The sequence below is a fragment of the Elgaria multicarinata genome, chromosome 3, assembly GCF_023053635.1.
Source record: "Elgaria multicarinata webbii isolate HBS135686 ecotype San Diego chromosome 3, rElgMul1.1.pri, whole genome shotgun sequence".
Lineage (NCBI taxonomy): Eukaryota > Metazoa > Chordata > Lepidosauria > Squamata > Anguidae > Elgaria > Elgaria multicarinata.
In genome coordinates this window covers 143,529,889-143,547,348 of record NC_086173.1, presented here as the reverse complement: position 1 = coordinate 143,547,348, position 17,460 = coordinate 143,529,889, and the positions used below count along the sequence as shown (strand labels likewise).

Below are 17,460 nucleotides of genomic sequence, written 5' to 3'. Positions count from 1 at the left end.
CATCTGGAGGCAGAGCACCCTACATAGGTAAGCAAGGGAAGGGGGAAACACATGGTAACAGGTGTTTTAGAGCCGTGGGAAAGTATCAAAATGGTTTTCTACATTGTGATACTGAAGCCTAGCGTAGAGGCTATGTATATGATGTCTGTGATTTCATAATAGTTGATAAATACGTGTCCAGACAAATACCCAAGCAAAGGATGCCAAAATGCCATGGCATACATTTCAGCTCCATCTTTTGAATAGATATATTACCTATATTTACACTGTTGCTTGTGTGTACTGAATTTCTGCTCAATATTGGAGTTTATCTACAAATTAAAGCCTTACTTATGGACAGGGCCACTAGGGGGCAGGGGACAGGACAACCACGTTGAGCACCAAATTCTGGGGGTGGCAGCTGGTGGTAGCAGGACTCTGGGTCCTCCTAGCCAGCACCAGGGGCCACAGCCACACACTGATCTGGTGTCAATAGGAGCATGAATGGAGTTGTCAGGCCAGTGCTTTGCCCTAAGGAACTCTCAAAGAGAGGCATCCGGCTACCCAGCACTTTGGACCTCCGCCCACACAATGCTTAACTCTGAGGATTCCTGACAGGTAGGCATGGGGCAGGATGGGCTCTCTGCGTAGCCCTGCCAACTACTCCCATGCTATGACAAATCCCATAGCAGAAAAGCAGCCAACGAGGCTCTTCAGAGAGTCTGCCTGCAGCAACCGCACAAATGTCTTACTGTGAGGGGTCCTTCCTCATAGTGAGGCACTGAGGTGCCCTAGGAGATTGCCTGTGCAGCAGCAACACAATATCCAGGGCCGCCTTTACCCAGGATGTCTTGCTAGGAAGGACTCTTCACAGCAAGTGAGGCAACCGGAAGAGTGGGGGATCATAGAATCATAGAATCATAGAATAGCAGAGTTGGAAGGGGCCTACAAGGCCAATGAGTCCAACCCCCTGCTCAATGCAGGAATCCACCCTAAAGCATCCCTGACAGATGGTTGTCCAGCTGCCTCTTGAATGCCTCTAGTGTGGGAGAGCCCACAACCTCCCTAGGTAGCTGATTCCACCGTCGCACTGCTCTAACAGTCAGGAAGTTTTTCCTGATGTCCAGCCGGAATCTGGCTTCCTTTAACTTGAGCCCGTTATTCCGTGTCCTGCACTCTGGGAGGATCGAGAAGAGATCCTGGCCCTCCTCTGTGTGACAACCTTTTAAGTATTTGAAGAGTGCTATCATGTCTCCCCTCAATCTTCTCTTCTCCAGGCTAAACATGCCCAGTTCTTTCAGTCTCTCTTCATAGGGCTTTGTTTCTAGACCTCTGATCATCCTCGTTGCCCTCTTCTGAACACGCTCCAGCTTGTCTGCGTCCTTCTTGAATTGTGGAGCCCAGAACTGGACGCAATACTCTAGATGAGGCCTAACCAGGGCCGAATAGAGAGGAACCAGTACCTCACGTGATTTGGAAGCTATACTTCTATTAATGCAGCCCAAAATAGCATTGGCCTTTCTTGCAGCCATATTGCACTGTTGGCTCATATTCAGCTTGTGATCTACAACAATTCCAAGATCTTTCTCATTTGTAGTATTGCTGAGCCAAGTGTCCCCCATCTTGTAACTGTGCATTTGGTTTCTATTCCCTAAATGTAGAACTTGGCATTTATCCCTATTAAATTTCATTCTGTTGTTTTCAGCCCAGCACTCCAGCCTATCAAGATCACTTTGAAGTTTGTTTCTGTCTTCCAGGGTATTAGCTATCCCACCCAATAGTCGTGTGTGTGTGTGTGTGTGTGTGTGTGTGTGTGTGTGTGTGTGTGTGTGCGCTGTGTGTGTGTGTGCGCTGTGTGGCAGCTGCCAGGGATGAGGAAGGGGAAGTGAAGAGGGGTAGAGGAGGAGGCAGTGGTGGGCAGGAGGGAGGTGAGTGGTGGTGGTGGCTGGTGTAAGGAGAGGCTGAGCAAACAGGGAAATATGTGGTAAAACACCTGCTTTGCATGCAGAAGGTCCCGGGTTCGATCCCAAGCTTTTCCAGAAAGGCTAGAAAAGGATTCTTGCCTGAAACCTTGGAGAGCTATTGCTGCCAGTCAGTGTCAACAGTACTGGGCTAGATGGACCAGTAGTCTGACTCCGTATAAGGCAGCTTCCTTTGCATTCATAAATGTAATGCTTTTTTAAAATATGCCACCAGACACATCTATTTCCTATAGGCTGGTATGTACGTTACTCTCCTAATGAAGGAATGTGTGGAGCCAATCTCCTGCCACTATAATTTGTGAGACACTGGAAGAGAGGAAGGAGGAGGGAGAGACCATGGCTCAGTGGTAGAGCACCTGCTTTGCATGCAGAAGGTTCCCAGTTTAATCCCCAGCATCTCCAGTTGAAAGGTGATTGGAAAGGCCTTTACCTGAGATCCTGGAGAGCTGCTGCCAGTCAGAATAGACAATACTGGGCTAGATGGAGAAACAGTCCGTTTCAGTATAAGGCAGCTTCCTGTTTTTCTATGGTAACTGAGCAAGGGGGCAGAGATGGTCATTTAAAATTGCAAGGACTAATTAGTGTAGTAAGCTGCTTTATTCTAGCAACAAGGACAGGCAGGGATGGTTGGGGTGGGGGAAGCCAAGCACTGATTTCCCCTTATTCCCCCACTGGTGGTGGTGGTGAGATGAATGCTAAGAAATAACACGCTCCCGTTGCCACCATCTGCTTTGAATTCGATCAGTGTCAAATATTGCCTTCTTCCAGAAGCCAGGGTGGGTTGCAGTGGGGATCATTTCTGGCATTCACTTCCCCCAACAAGGGCAAACCAGAGCTAGTGTCAGTCCCTAGCCACTGTTGATTGCCATGGCCACCAGAAATAGCAGCCTCCTACCTTCTTTTGGAAATCAGAGGTGCCATGAGTCAGGGACTGGTCCCATGCATCCCCTCATTATAAGAGGGCAACATGTGCATTGATTCTGAAGATGGGAAAGGAGTGTGGGGAAGAAATAAAGGCAATTGTCAAAATATTTCATAACCAATGGAACTTCCATATTCAGATGCAGTATGCATATTCCTCTAGATATATTTCCCAGGGAAGAACAGTGGGAGAGAGCTATTGTCTTTCCAGCCTTGTTTGTGGGTTTTTCAGAGGAATGTAGTTGGCCATTGTGGGAACCAGGAAGCTGAACTAAATGGACCTTTACTCTGATCTGCAGCATCCTTGTGGCAGGATGGGGAGTGAGTAGAGATGTGGACATTATGGCTCTCACACCAGAATTATCCAATGCACACAGGACCCTGCAGACTTCCTTAGTCATTTATGCTGCTGTCACTTTCCAAGGAGCGTTGGTTCCCCAGGGAATGTTGACGCACTGATTGAAAATGTCAGCCTGTCATGTTTGCCAAACGAAGCATGAACATTACAGAATTACAAAAGGAAAGAAAATGATGGGATCCTGCTCCTATAAATATCAGAGGCAAGATGAGTAACAATAATTTTCTCAGCTTTATCTTCCAGGGGACTGAGATAAATTAAGTTAAGCAGCAGCATACGCCAACCTTATCTCATAGGCACTTCTACTGGTACAACTAAGTCCACTGCTTAGTGACTAACGATGCAATTCTATGCATATTTAGGTCCAAAAAAAGTCCTACAATTCCCAGCATTCCTCAGCCAGCTATGGTGAGGAAAGCTGGGAATTGTAAGACTTTTTTTCTGTCTAAACATGCATAGAATTGTGCCATTAGTCTAGTGCCACCTAGACTATATAACGACACTATCAACCCAGAGCCAAAGGTACTGAATCTTGACCGCTGAACCTTCCTCGCAGCCGTCACTTGTGCTCACCTTACTTTTGGTCAGTCATATTTTCGTCTCCACAGGTCTTGTTAGTATACTCTTGGGACGGAAAAGCTATTCTTGGATATAAATTTGTAAATTTTAATTGTTCCACGGGCTGTCATCAATGCTGGCTGAGAGGCATCACATAAATGGGACTCCCAAATCCTTGGAAATGTGAGTTTTAATTATCAGTTTTCCTTCTGTGTGGGTTATCTACCACTGGCTTGGGGACTTTGAGAGCTGTTTGCAAATGTAAATGAACTTCTTCAGTTAAATAATTACCCTCCACTTATCTTAATGGCTCATCTGTGTCTTTGAAGCATTAACCATCTTCTTTGGGCTAGTCTTTTAATCTTATATGGAAAACTTGGGGTAGGGAAGAGAATTCTATTTATTCACCATCAGCATATTAATTGAATTTTAGCTTAGGAGGAAATTGCTTTTATTACATTCCTGACTGTGGGAATCCTGTTAACATTGGCTGATCCTAAATTAGCATGCAACATAGAGCCTATCATGGGCTCTGATTGGGCCAATGCTTCAATCCCAAGGAACCATTACTACTGTACCATCCCTTTTGAAAAGAGGCTTTTCTTTCTATGGAGTTGCTTAAATCTAGGAGAAAACTTGATCCACCATGACATGCATTTGCTTCTTAGCTTAGTAACTGTTTCTTGTGTAGGGTTGGCTTGCGACAAGCAACACTACAAACCCAGATTAATATTTTTGTATTTTATTTTCCTTTTTGAAATTGCCTGCTTGTAAGGTCTGTCTTATGAATATATTCTCCTCAGGTTCCCCTACAAGAGCACTGTCTAACGCTGTGTAATAGAAACAGTCCATAGAGTGATAATAAAACTCGGGTGTACAGACCAAAGGAAAAAGTTTATGAAAAAAACCCTGCAAGACCTGGTGATAAATGGGGACTTTAGTTTCAAGGGGGATTATTGCACCTGGCCTAAATATGCTGAGGCTCGTGCCAGCATAGCGTGTAATCCCCTTGTCTTCATCCGTGACTGCCCTAGATGTAGGGAAGACCTCAATGTGACTAATCCTGTAACCTGCCTTGCTGGAAAATCATCATCATCATCATCATCATCCTGATATGGATAAATCTGTATTTCGCATCTCTCCAAGAGATTTCAGACATCTCTGACCTATGGGTCATCTGGGCTCTAAAAAATGCAGGAAAAGTGATCTCAATTTCTTCTAGATGGGGAATGGTGAGTTAAGAGCTAGTACAGAATGAGATTGTAGCTTTGCATCTAACAAACTCACTGATGCAGAAAAAGGTCTGCCTGATGGATATGCCTTTTCTGTCCCAGATGTAGAAAATGGCACAGTTTTGGAAGAAGTGGCTTTCAGAGTGAACACATGATGTAAGTTGCAACTCCTTTTGAATCCAAGGGAAACTCAGAAAGGAGTGGTCTTTCTCTCACTAGCACACCCACCATGAGAACATAAGAAGAGCCATGCTGGATCAAAGGGTCCATCTAGTCCAGCACTCTGTTCACACAGTGGCCAGCCAGCTGTCGACCAGGGACCAACAAAGCAGGACATGGTGCAACAGCGCCAGCAGCTCAAAGGAAGGCCACTGCTAGAGCCTATCGGGTTACCAAGAGTGGAGTGGCGGAAAGAGCCAGTGCTCCCCCTACACACACACACACACACACACACACACACACACACACACACACACACACCACACACTGCAGATCTTCCTAACGGAAGCCAGAGTTTCCCTGTGGTTGCTACAGGAGGAAGGAGTTGCTGGAATTACTTGGTGTGTTCTCCAATGGAGCAGAGCAGAGAAGCAGAATTTTCCCCATGATACCGGGGAGATAAAAGCAATATGGAAATGAGTTCTCAGGGCACTCATGCATGCTTTCTCCTAAATAACTCCACAAAGGTTCCTTCATAACACACCCACCAAACCACATGGGAGCTGCTTCTTCCCCTGTAGTGCTCTCCTACATAGCTGTGGAATAAGTGTCATCAGCAGGACCAATTAAAAGAATGTCTCAAACTTGGTTGCTACCCCTTCAAGAACTGAAGCCAGAGTATATAGGACTTTTATTATGCATGCTTAATCAACACATTTCAAATAGACACATCATAAATAAAACAATTACATGTTCCTGTGCTCAAACTCACACTGCCAATGCTCCCCAGCCTCTTTGCCCATAACATACATAGCAAGTATGGTTGTTGTTGTTGTTGTGGATGGCATTCTTTGGAGAAGAGGGATATCAAAGAGCCTTTTCAGATATAATGCACTGGAAGAGAAATATCAGCCCTACAGGAGCCTTGAGCACATACACAAGCCTCCCCCATCCCCTAATGATCTAACCTGAATTTCTTTTATTTGAACATGTAGCAGAAAACAGTAATTCTTTCTAGGGATGGATCCTCAAGGAGAGCAGATTCAAGGAGAGACCATGTTGAAATAAATGTTGCACGGCCTATATCAAATGTAACCTCTCATGGTGAGGAGACAGGGAAGAACATACAAAATTTCCCCAGATTGAGATTTCTCTCTGGTAAGCAACATCTGAACAGGTCCTATAAAGGAATGTGGAGTTCATCATTTTGCTCAGGGTTATCAGAAAGCATCATGATGCTTTTGAGTACAGGAGAATGTTACTATTTGTAAAGTACAAAGGTCTTTATAACATTTTACAAAGAGTGTTACATGCAAGACACATTTTCTTACACTGGCAAAGATCTGTCATGTCCAGAACACCATTAATCAGAATAGTCACTGTCAAGAAGTAATAGGCAATGAGTTGTGGTCTTCTGCTGCACTGATGCACCACAGGCAGGTGAGTGATTATCCCAAAACCATCTCATCTGGTTTGGGGATAAGGAAATTTCTGGAGAAGAGCACTCCTGGAAACAATTATTATTTTTTGTACTGGAAAGATCTACCATCTTTTTAAATCCAGTTATCTGCTGTAGATTTGGTACATATTCTTTGTTTTCATGGGACTGGGGATTTCTAGTATCCCTATAAGAGTGTTGTGACTTATCTGACTCAGAGCACCCTTTTCCAATTAAGTTTTGCGTCACACTGACACTGGTATACCTTGAAGAATTTCCTTCTTTCCTAGAGGAATGTTTTTTCCTCTGGCTACCTATTTTTGGCTCTCTCTTTTTAATCTTGCTTCCTCTGCCTTTACTTTTCATCTTCTTATCTGTGGCCAGTTTTCCATTTATCTGGTCATCTGAATGTTTTTGTATGAGCATACCGTCTACATGAGTCCTGTTCAGCTGTGAATGTCTAATAGTATTAAGTCCCTTCACCCGGTTGTCTCTCTTGATCACTTTCCTCACTGGTGTGGCTTGACATGGTTCTTGAGTAAGTAACCAGCATCCCTCATGGCTGCCTGCAGGGACAGCTGTTCTGGAGCAGCAGGTGCAAAGAGTATTGCCAGCATCATGATCTCTAGCTAGAATACAGCTCCTCTGCTGAGTGTAGACATTTTCTTTATCTTGTGTGGCAGAAATGGTAGGAATGACCTCACTCCCAGGAGAAATATTTAAAACACTAAGGTGGGGATTGTAAGGTAGTTGGGTCAAGAGCATGTCTGGAGAAGTCTGGGAAGCATTGTCCTTTAAATGAATGGGTACTCTGGGTGCAGAAATGAATGTTTCCAATTCAGCCAAAAGACTGGGGAGCTTCATGTGCCCTAACTGTTCACAGAGCTTCAGGTGTTGCTCATTCTGCTGAGCTGTTAATTGATCCAGACTCTCTTTTAGTAATTGCAGACTGGAGTTCAGACCTGAGATTTCTGTGTCTTTCTATGGAAAGTGATCAGAAGAGCAGAATCATTAGGCTCCGTGCATTTAAATCCTAGAGAGAAATGCTTTCAAATGTTATACTGGACTGGAGGTGAAAATCTACTGAGTTTTCTTTCAAGCTGAAGGACACCTCACGCACGATATTTTCCCTATAAAGGGGGAAATACATGTGTACGTGGAGGGTGTATGCATCATGTACAACATATAGGAAAATGGCACAACTGTTTATTTTGCAGCGTGGAGTAGAGGATAGAGTGTGGGACTAGAACTGGGGAGATCTGGGTTCAAATTCCTATTCAGACATGGAGCTTGCTGGGTTACTCAATCTATGATTATTATTTCATAATATGAGAGTGTGTCTCTGAAGAGGCAATCTGATAATTAGCCTCACTATTTTCTGAATAGAGAAAAAAGAGAAGCAGGAGCAAAGTTCAGCTAAATAAAGGAGAACAATTTTCACACTTACATCTTGCAGTCGTTTTTCCATTCCCAGTAATGCCTGCTCCATTTCATTTCTGTCTTTCAGAGCATTCAGTACCAATCCATAATGGGACTGATAAGTTTCTTGCACTAGACATAGAAATCAATAGAAACCACATTTATTCTGTCACCTGTATATAAAAATAAAATGTCACTCAAGGTTTCTCAATGAAATTGGGGTGAAATAGTACATTTCGGTGACATAGCTATGAGGTCACCACGGATTATGAAGTGAATGTAACAACACAGAAGCCTGGAAAACCCACATAGTGCTATTTGAGTTGGAACTAAAGAGACCCAAGAATACTTTCAGACACTGATTTTCAAAGGACACAGCCACCCTCCTATACTGGTTTGGAAGTTTTCATAGGGAAAGGTCCACCAGAGGTACATATATATTGGAGTATGTGAGTTCCACAAGTTCCAAGTAGACCCTCTAGCCATAGCCCTGTAAACTACATTGAGTGAATCCTAGGTGTACCTGGATCACAACCCCCATTCTATTGGCTTAGCTTTCCCTCCAACCCGCTCACTCCACTCCCAACACTCGCCAACAATCATCATTTTTCAGATGATGCCTTCATTTCCTTTTCCTTTTCTCAGTATTAGGGTCTCCACATTACCTAATCCCCACTTCCTTATACCATTATCCTAATCCACCCCTTCTGCTGCAGAATGAGCTCTTCACACATGTCTGCAGCCTTGTTTTGGAGTTCAAGAACCAGCCTTGCCAAGAATGTAGCTAATTTCCCCATGCAAAGGACAGTTCTCAGGGAAGGGTTGCATGTTCATGGTTATTATTATGCTTGGGTATTTAAAGTGATGTTGCTATACCAAATTAATTCCCCCCAAATCAACAGGCATTCAAAATTCTTGTCTGTAATCAATACATGTCCCAAGTGGTGTTTCCCTCAAATCTTGTGCGTGTATGTGTGGATCTGTTTAAAGGTCCTTTTTGGATTTAACAAATCCATGTTTGAGAATGTAAGCAAGAGTATACACTTATCTGCATAAAAGGGAGTACATTTGAAAACACTTATATAATATCCATTTTACATTATTAATACATTCGTTGTTTTCCTAACCATTTGTGTTTAGTCACACAAATTACAAAATGCTTTGTAGTATTTTGCAAAAGTCTACTAGGTCTTATCAAATTCAGTATGATCTGTTGTTTTCAATTTGCCACTGCTTATTTCACATAATACTGCTGGCAAACTAATGAACATTGTACAATTTGTCATTTCCTCGATTGAATTGAATTTACCACCATTTCTCAAAAGGTCATTGCTCTTGTACAGTATCAACAAATATGATTAAAGTTGCCTTTTACATTATTATAAGACCAGCAATTCACATTATTAGTTTTGTAGATCTTATATGGTTGTTTTTCAATGCCGAAGCAGTTAGATTCATCGTTGATGCCACAACTGCAGCCAAGCATATTACTTGACCCTAGTCAACCTTGTTCAGAAACTAGACGAAAAGGAGGTCTCATTAAAAATCTGGCAGCTACATCTAAGAAAAGTTTCCTAGAATAAAAAGTTTCCTTTCATCCACTGCAGTTACTCTTATTAACAGCTAATTTACTGCACAAGGCTACAGACTAAAAACAATGCAGATGATTGAGCTGCTTTCCTTTCCACCTCAAAATGAATACTGAGTGACAGATTCTCCACTAATAGCCAACACAATCCATTTTGAGCGTATTAGTTTAAGAAGCCTTGGAGGTATTGGCACCCCTGGTGTGCCTTGTAAATGTAGAAAACGTGTCCACTTTCGCAGATTACTGCATTTGAATGCCAAAGCTCATATATTATTCTTAGGGTCTTAATGGGAATCTTGAACATTTTCTGTAATTCTCAGTAGTTCTGGCAACACCTCCCAATGGATACTGTGTCAATTTTTCAGATGATGCTTTCAAATGACTTGAAAAAAGCACTGCAGCTTGGGAGTCCTTTAGAATTATATTGTTCATGGAAGTTATGTAATCAAATCTCCATACAGAGTTTCACTGATGGACAACAACCCATTAGCTTGCCTGCTGTTTATTGTTAGGAAGTCATCCATCAGCAGTGCAAAGGCTTCCTTTTTATATATATGCACAGAATAGCATCTAAAACTGTAGTTCTGTTTCCTTTAGGATAAGATGGGGAATCTCCAGCCCACAGAGGTTCGCAGTTTGGCCTGCAGAGGCTTGAGTTCCCTCCATGGGCTCTACCCTTTCTCCTCCCCATGTCCCACCCCCTAGCCACATCCAATCACAGACTGGAGATATGGAAGGGATTCCCCAATTGGGAGTGGGAGCGACACACTGAATGCCACACACTCAGCCAACACTTGCAAAAACTCCTGCTTTTTGTTCCCAGCACAAGGAAGGAGAACCAGAAGCAAAGGCAGCTCTGCACTTGGTCAGTGCTTGCAGGAGGTCCACTAATAGCTGGTTGAATGCACTTCACTCATCCTTCATCTCCCCTGCATGGAGAAAGCAAAGGATGAGTGAAACTGGCTCCCTGGCCAAAATACTGATTGGAAAACTCCAGCTGATGCTATGCACAAGACCTAATGATGTCAGGGTTGGGGCATCAAACTAGCCAGCATAGCCAGTCATGACAGATTATGGGAGTTGCAATCCAACAACGCCTGGAGGACCACATGTTGGCCATCACTGACATAAAGTAATACCTGCTCTGTGCCTCTGTCTGCAGAGAGAGAGAACTGAGAACTGTTATTACTTGCAATTTTATGTGTGTTGCAGTAGTAGTTATTTACTACCAGCTGTGGAATGAGCTCCCCAGAGAGGTTCGCCTGGTGCCTACACTGTATTCCTTCCATCGCCAGCTGAAGACCTTTTTATTTTCTCAGTATTTTAACACCTAATTTAACTTAAATTTAAACTCTGCTGTTTTAATTCCGTATTTTAATCTATATCAATTTATGCTGTGTGGTTTTATCCTGGTTGTGCTTTTTATATTGTATTTTGTATTTGTGTTTTTAGATTGTTGTTTGTTTGTTGTGCTTTTCATGGTTTTAATTTTTGTGAACCGCCCAGCGAGCTTCGGTTATTGGGCGGTATAAAATGTAATAAATAAATAAAATGAATAAATAGTTTCCGGTTATTATCATGTTACTCCACCACCCCATCAGCTATAATAGTAACTATCAAGGGGAAACTATTTCTTGCTAATGTGGTATGTAGATACAACGTTCTTCAGACAGGAATCATAGAATAGTAGAGTTGGAAAGGGCCTATAAGGCCATCCCCCTGCTCAATGCAGGAATCCACCTTAAAGCATCCCTGACAGATGGGTGTCCAGCTGCCTCTTCAATGCCTCTAGTGTGAGAATATTCACACATTCAGTCGCAAGAGTGTTGCTTGCAACAGGAAAAAATACCCAATAACTGTGATCTGTAAATCATCTGGAGATAAAGAATGCCCATGCTCCAGCTGCATTCACCTTTACATATTGAATACTGTTTTCAGTGACAATTTTAGTGTGTGGGGGGGGTGCCATTCAGATGTATGTTCTCTATAGAGATGTTGCCAATGTTTGCTTTTTTTTTTTGCTGGCAATGTTCAAGTGTATTATGAATAAAGAGCCATTTCCCCCAGAAGTTCTTCTCTTGTGTGGAATGTAAAATGAGATATCCACAATTAGACTCAGGCTGCTTTGTATGCACATATGCAAACGTTCTTTAAAGAAAGCCCTTTAACCTCCATGAAACTACCCTTGATTGCTATGGAATAATACAAACTATAAAGCCAATTGCTTTGTAAGTACATGCACAAATCTTCTTTAAAGTTAGCCCCTTACTCTCAATGAAACTCTCATTGATTGCTGTGAACTGCAGAAGTAGATCATCTGACCAAATGGCATTTTGAACTGTAAGCAAGTATCTTCTAGCTATTTGGGTCAATTGTTTCTTGCAGACTCTGAGTGCTTTCAGAAGAGGTTTGTTTTGTTGCCATGCCATTACCATGTCTTATTTTACAAAATTTCAAGGGGAGTCCAGATGACATCTTCCACTTGAAACATTTCCATGTTTTCCACTGCTTCTTCCATCTTTTTTTTTTTTTTAGAAAACCCATTAAGGAAAAAAAGAAAAACTGAATTGCTGTACAATGCCTTCTGATTGGTAGCACTAGGAGTCCTCTGCATGGATGCACTCATTATACATGGTAACTGTCCCTCCTTCCCTCTTGTTCCCGGGTGTGTTTATTTTGAAAGGGTGTGGGGTGAAGTTATAATTCCAAGCTGCTCTTTAGCATGGCTGGAGCACAATAATATAGGATGCATGTGTAATCAGCTTTGGTCTGGTGGGAACTGAATAATATTTTTGTATAACTGAATTACACACCTTGTATAATTGAATATATATATTAAAAATGTATCTCTGGTATTATTTCTTATTTTTGCATTGTTATTACACAGGTGTCTCCTTCAAGATAGAGCCTTGTGTGGTGCAGAGTGGTAAAGCAGCAGTTTCTGCAGCTGAAACTCTCCCCACAGCCTGAGTTCCATCCCAGCGGAAGCTGGTTCTCAGGCAGCCAGCTCAGATCGACTCAGCCTTCCATCCTCCCGAGGTCAGTAAAATGAGTACCCAGTTAGCTGAGGGAAAGGTAATAACGGCCAGGAAAGGCAACAGCAAACCACCCCCCTATAACAGTAGTTCCTTTCCTTTTCCTCCTTCAAGATATAATTTATACATTTGTCATTGTCATTGTCTTGTTGCTTTGGGACTGAAGTTGTCTGAGGAAGAGTAACTCTGAAGTGTCCAGCACCTTGCTGAACCTGAAGGGCTTTGGTGACTACAAAATTTTGCAAGCAAAACCCTTATATTTCTCTTTGGACTAAGAAGGACTATCGTTGCATTGTTATCGTTGTCTTAAATAGAGTACTTATACATTCAGCTCTATGTGGGCAAGTGCTGTATTGTTCTAACTAATGAACTTTTGTTCAATCCAAATCTTTTCAAGTTTTATTCCAGCTAAGTCCCATAGAATCCACACAGACAGAAGTTATACATATGCAATGGGACTATAAGCACCCATGTGCCAAAGTTACAAGCCAGGAGGGAACTCTTGGGAAAGAGGTGTGTGTGTGTGTGTGTGTGTGTGTGTTAGTTTATTAGCCACTTGCCAAGAAAGCTAGTAAACACTAAGCCAATTCTGAATCACACCAATGGGAGTTTGCCAATCACCAATTCTCCATAATGTATTCTCACAAATAAAAGTAGTTCACCATATTTTCAAAACTTCTCACTGAACAATTATTTGGGTTAACCCCCAAAATTCAGAACTAGAAATCTTTGGAAAATAACAATGCAATCCTAACACTACCACCCCAATGTTGATAGCTGGAAGGTGTTAGGATGACATGTAGATGCCTCTCTGCTGATGGCTCTACTGTAGCAGAAGCCCCACTGTACCCAGGGGGAAACCTGCAGTTGTTGGTAGTCCCGCCAGCAAAGCAGGCAGAAAATCCCAAAGCAGGGTATTCCAAGGGCAGGTTGGGAGGAGCTGGCTTTGTATTATTATTATGATCTTTCAGATAACCTGGGGGGATCTACACTACTGCTTTAAAGCGCTTTATAACAGTTTTGACAACTGTTGGGGCCCAGGACACACTGCATATACAGGTTTCAAAACGTTTTCAAAGCGCTTTAAAAGCAGTAGTGTAGATCCCCCCCAGGACCCGAGCCATATAGGGCTTTATAGGTCATAACCAGCACTTTGAATTGTGCCTGGAAACCAGTGGAGCTGTTTTAACAGGGGAGTTGTATGCTCCCTGTAACCAGTCCCGGTCAGCAATCTGGCTGCAGCTCTTTGAACCAGCTGAAGTTTCCAAACACTCTTTAAAAGCAGCCCCACGTAGAACGTGTTATAGTAATCCAATCAGGATGTAACTAAGGCATCTGTTACCGTGGCCAGATCCGACATCTCTAGGAATGGGCATAGCTGGTGCACTAGCTTTAACTGTGCAAATGCACTCTTGGCCACCCCTGAAATGGGGCATAGCTGGTGCACTAGCTTTAACTGTGCAAATGCACTCTTGGCCACCCCAGGCATAAAGGCTCAGGGCTGAATCCAGAAGTACACCCAAGCTACGGACCTGTGTCTTCAGGGGAAGCGTAACCCCATCCAGCACAAGCTGAATCCCTATTCCCAGATCTGCCTTTCAACTGACCAGGACCTCCTCTGTTTTGTCTGGATTAAACTTCAATTTGTTTGCCCTCATCCAGTCCGTTACTGCCGACAGACACCGGTTTAGCAGAGAAACAGCCTCCTGGGAATTGGGTGGAAAGGAGTAATAGAGTTGGGTGTCATCAGCATACTGCTGGCACAGCACCCCAAAACTCTGGATAACCTCTCCCAACAGTTTCATGTATATGTTAAATAGCATGGGGGATGAAACCGAACCATGAGAGACACCACAGGCCAGCGGCCAAGGAGTAGAACAGGAGTCCCCCAGCACCACCTTCTGGGTCTGCCCATCCAAGAAGGAGTGGAGCCACTGTAAAACAGTGCCTCCAAGTCCCATCCCAGCAAGGCAACAAAGAAGGATACCATGATCGATGGTATCAAACTCCGCTAAGAGGTCCAGCAGAACCAACAGGGACACACTCCCCCTGTCCAGTTCCCAGCGCAGGTCATCCACCAAGGTGACCAAAGCTGTCTCTGGCCCATAACCAGGTCTGATGCCATTGGATTCAGAGCTGCTTTGTCCCCCAGATGCCTTAAATTGGATTCCTGCACTGAGCACAGAGTTGAATTGGATGGCCTATTGGCCCCTTGCAATTCTATGATTCTGTTACTCTGTTCTATGACTCCATGACCTGGAAGCAAAGGTGAAGATAAGTTTTCTTTCCCAGTCTTTTAGTTCTCTGTTTTATTTGTGCTGTTTTATGCTGCTTTTATCTGTGGATTTTAAAACAAACAAACATCATTGCTACTTTAATCTGTATTTCATTGTTCTATTTGTAAGAAAAGCTGCTCTGAAAATATTTTCACTCATATTAATTCTTAAATATATAAAGATGCAAAGGAGGAGGGGGTGCTTTTGGACTCTGTGGGGGTGGGGGCAGCTAGCTGTGGAAATGGTAGATAATAAAAGGCAATTGTGATGAATGGGGTGGGGGCACTCAGCTGGGAAGCTCCAAAATCCTGAGAGTAGGAGTGCAGTTTTAATGTTTCACCTAGAGCAGCAAAAGGCTTAAGGCTGTCCAAGATGACTATGGCCAGAAGGGACAAGCTGCGTCACATGACAGGACAAGACAACTATAATGAATGATGATGGAATAAACCACTCACATGGAAAGTTTCGCCTTGACCTCTGCCAGTGAAAGGACAGCTGTGCCCAGCAGTGCGAAGAGTGTAGATGTATTCTAAAGCCATTATTATACTATTATCTATTTTTGGATCCCACTGTGCTAAATCAATAGCACCCCTCAATGAAATTATTCACTAGTTGAAGAACTGCACTGGCAGCTTCATAGGCCAAAAGGAAAAGGGTCTACTTGGCGATGAGTTTCACAGCTTTCTTTTCCGTATTTTTTTAATGCAACTCTAAATATTGAGCTCAAAATTAGCTGAAGCATTGCCTTCTTCAAGCAGAGGAGCTGTATTCATAGCAGGGATGCGGGCATTGCCCATCTGACACACTAGGAAGTCTGATACACTGGCCCATTTCCTGCTGCATCCCTCTCTACCAATAAATGTAATACATACAATTTTCTCCCAGAGTCTTAAACTGACAGCTGCAGTCTTTAAAATGCCTGTCAGTTGGAGGAAAACTTGCTCATCTTTTGGACCAGATGCAGGAGGCGAGGTATTTGGATTTCAAAAGCAACACATTTAACTGATTTCTTTCCAAATTTCCACCACAGTTATTTAGATGGTGGGAAGATAATTAACCATCACTGTGAACCTAGTCAAACAGCAGTGTTTATTAGCAGTCAGTTCTATGAATCAATGCAGATGGAGGAAGCAATATGCTGAAAGTGGCTGATTCATTTATTTCATACATGCAACGTTCTGCTGCAGTGTGACTTGTTATGGTAAATGCCAAGTGTTCTTTTCCAGATTTGGTGCCATAGAACTTGGAGAGCTTAAACGAAGTCTGGGATTTTGTCCAGGATAATTACTGAAAAAGATAGGTATGAGGGAAATGTGGGAAGGGTTCCAGATGGCTGTGTGGAGGGAGTTAGGCCCTTTGTGGTGAATCACTATTTTAAAAGCCCATTTTAATGTCCAAAGTACTTTAGGTTGCAATTACTTAGGAGTAAGCCTCACTGAACTCAGTGGGATTTACTTCTGAGTAAACATGAATACTATTGCTCTGTTAAAGATGTTGTCTATGATCTAGAGAACAACAAAGTCCTGCAGTTGCAAGACCTAGTAGCTGGAGCAAATATAGCTGGCAGAAAGTCCTGATTGCACTCAGAGTTCTGATTGCCTAGTACCATGGCCTTCATTAATCTGACCTCATTATTAGTCCCATTTTATACTTGAGAACCTGAAGTTGAGACATAATTACTTGTCTTCCTCCTCCAACACAGCAAGGTTCTAGTTGTGAAGTGAGCTGAGCTCAGGGACTCAGTTATGTTTCTCTTTATCATCTGATGCTAAACTGGTGCCTGGATTCAGTAAGGGACAGGATGTGAGCCAATAAACTGAAAATGAATTCTGATAAGACAAAAGTATTGTGGGTAGATGGTTCCAAGGTCCAGAGAATCATTTTTCAACCTGTTCTGGATGGTGCTGCACTCCCCCTAAAAGAGGAGGTTTACAATTTGAAGGTGCTCCTAGAACTAGCTTTGTTACTAGAGGCACAAAGTGGCTTTTAAGTGCTTTGGATGGTTTGCCAATTGCAACTATTCTTGGACAGGGAGAGCCTAGTGATGATGATCTCCTAGATGGATTACTTTGCTGGATTACTTTGGAGGTAACTTGGAGGTGTGACTGGCTATTTATTTAATGCCAGGTTGAAACTTTTTTGCTTGTGCAGGCATTTTAAGTTGATTGGTCTGTTTTATGCTTTATTGTCTTTTATTGTTGTATTATAATTTCAAATGATAGCATTTATAAATATCAGAGAGAGGGGAGGGGGAGAGATAGAGATAGAGAGAGAAGCCTAATCTACACCAAGCAGGATATTGCACTATGAAAGCGGTATATAAAAGGTAGGAGCCACACTACTGCTTTATAGCAGTATTGAAGTACAATGACAACTGTTGGGGCCCACTGACACATATGGTACCACTTTCATAGTGCAATATCCTGCTTGGTGTAGATTAGGCCAGTGAGACTGAAATACCTGAAGGAGTACCAACTTTCCCATGTTTTGAGATCATCTACTGAAGCTTTCCAAG

General features: G+C 42.8%; 1 protein-coding gene across 1 annotated transcript in view; it reads right to left on the bottom strand.

Moving 5' to 3' along the window:
* The window catches only part of IHO1 (interactor of HORMAD1 1), a 58,927-nt gene that overhangs the window by 21,912 nt on the left and 19,555 nt on the right, over nucleotides 1-17,460 (bottom strand). Inside the window, exons 5-7 of the mRNA XM_063121627.1 lie at nucleotides 14,510-14,576; nucleotides 8,075-8,178; nucleotides 7,332-7,608 (exon numbers count right to left, since the gene is read on the bottom strand). Of these exons, the coding sequence (XP_062977697.1) occupies nucleotides 7,332-7,608; nucleotides 8,075-8,178; nucleotides 14,510-14,576 (448 nt within the window). The remainder of the gene's footprint in view (nucleotides 1-7,331; nucleotides 7,609-8,074; nucleotides 8,179-14,509; nucleotides 14,577-17,460) is intronic.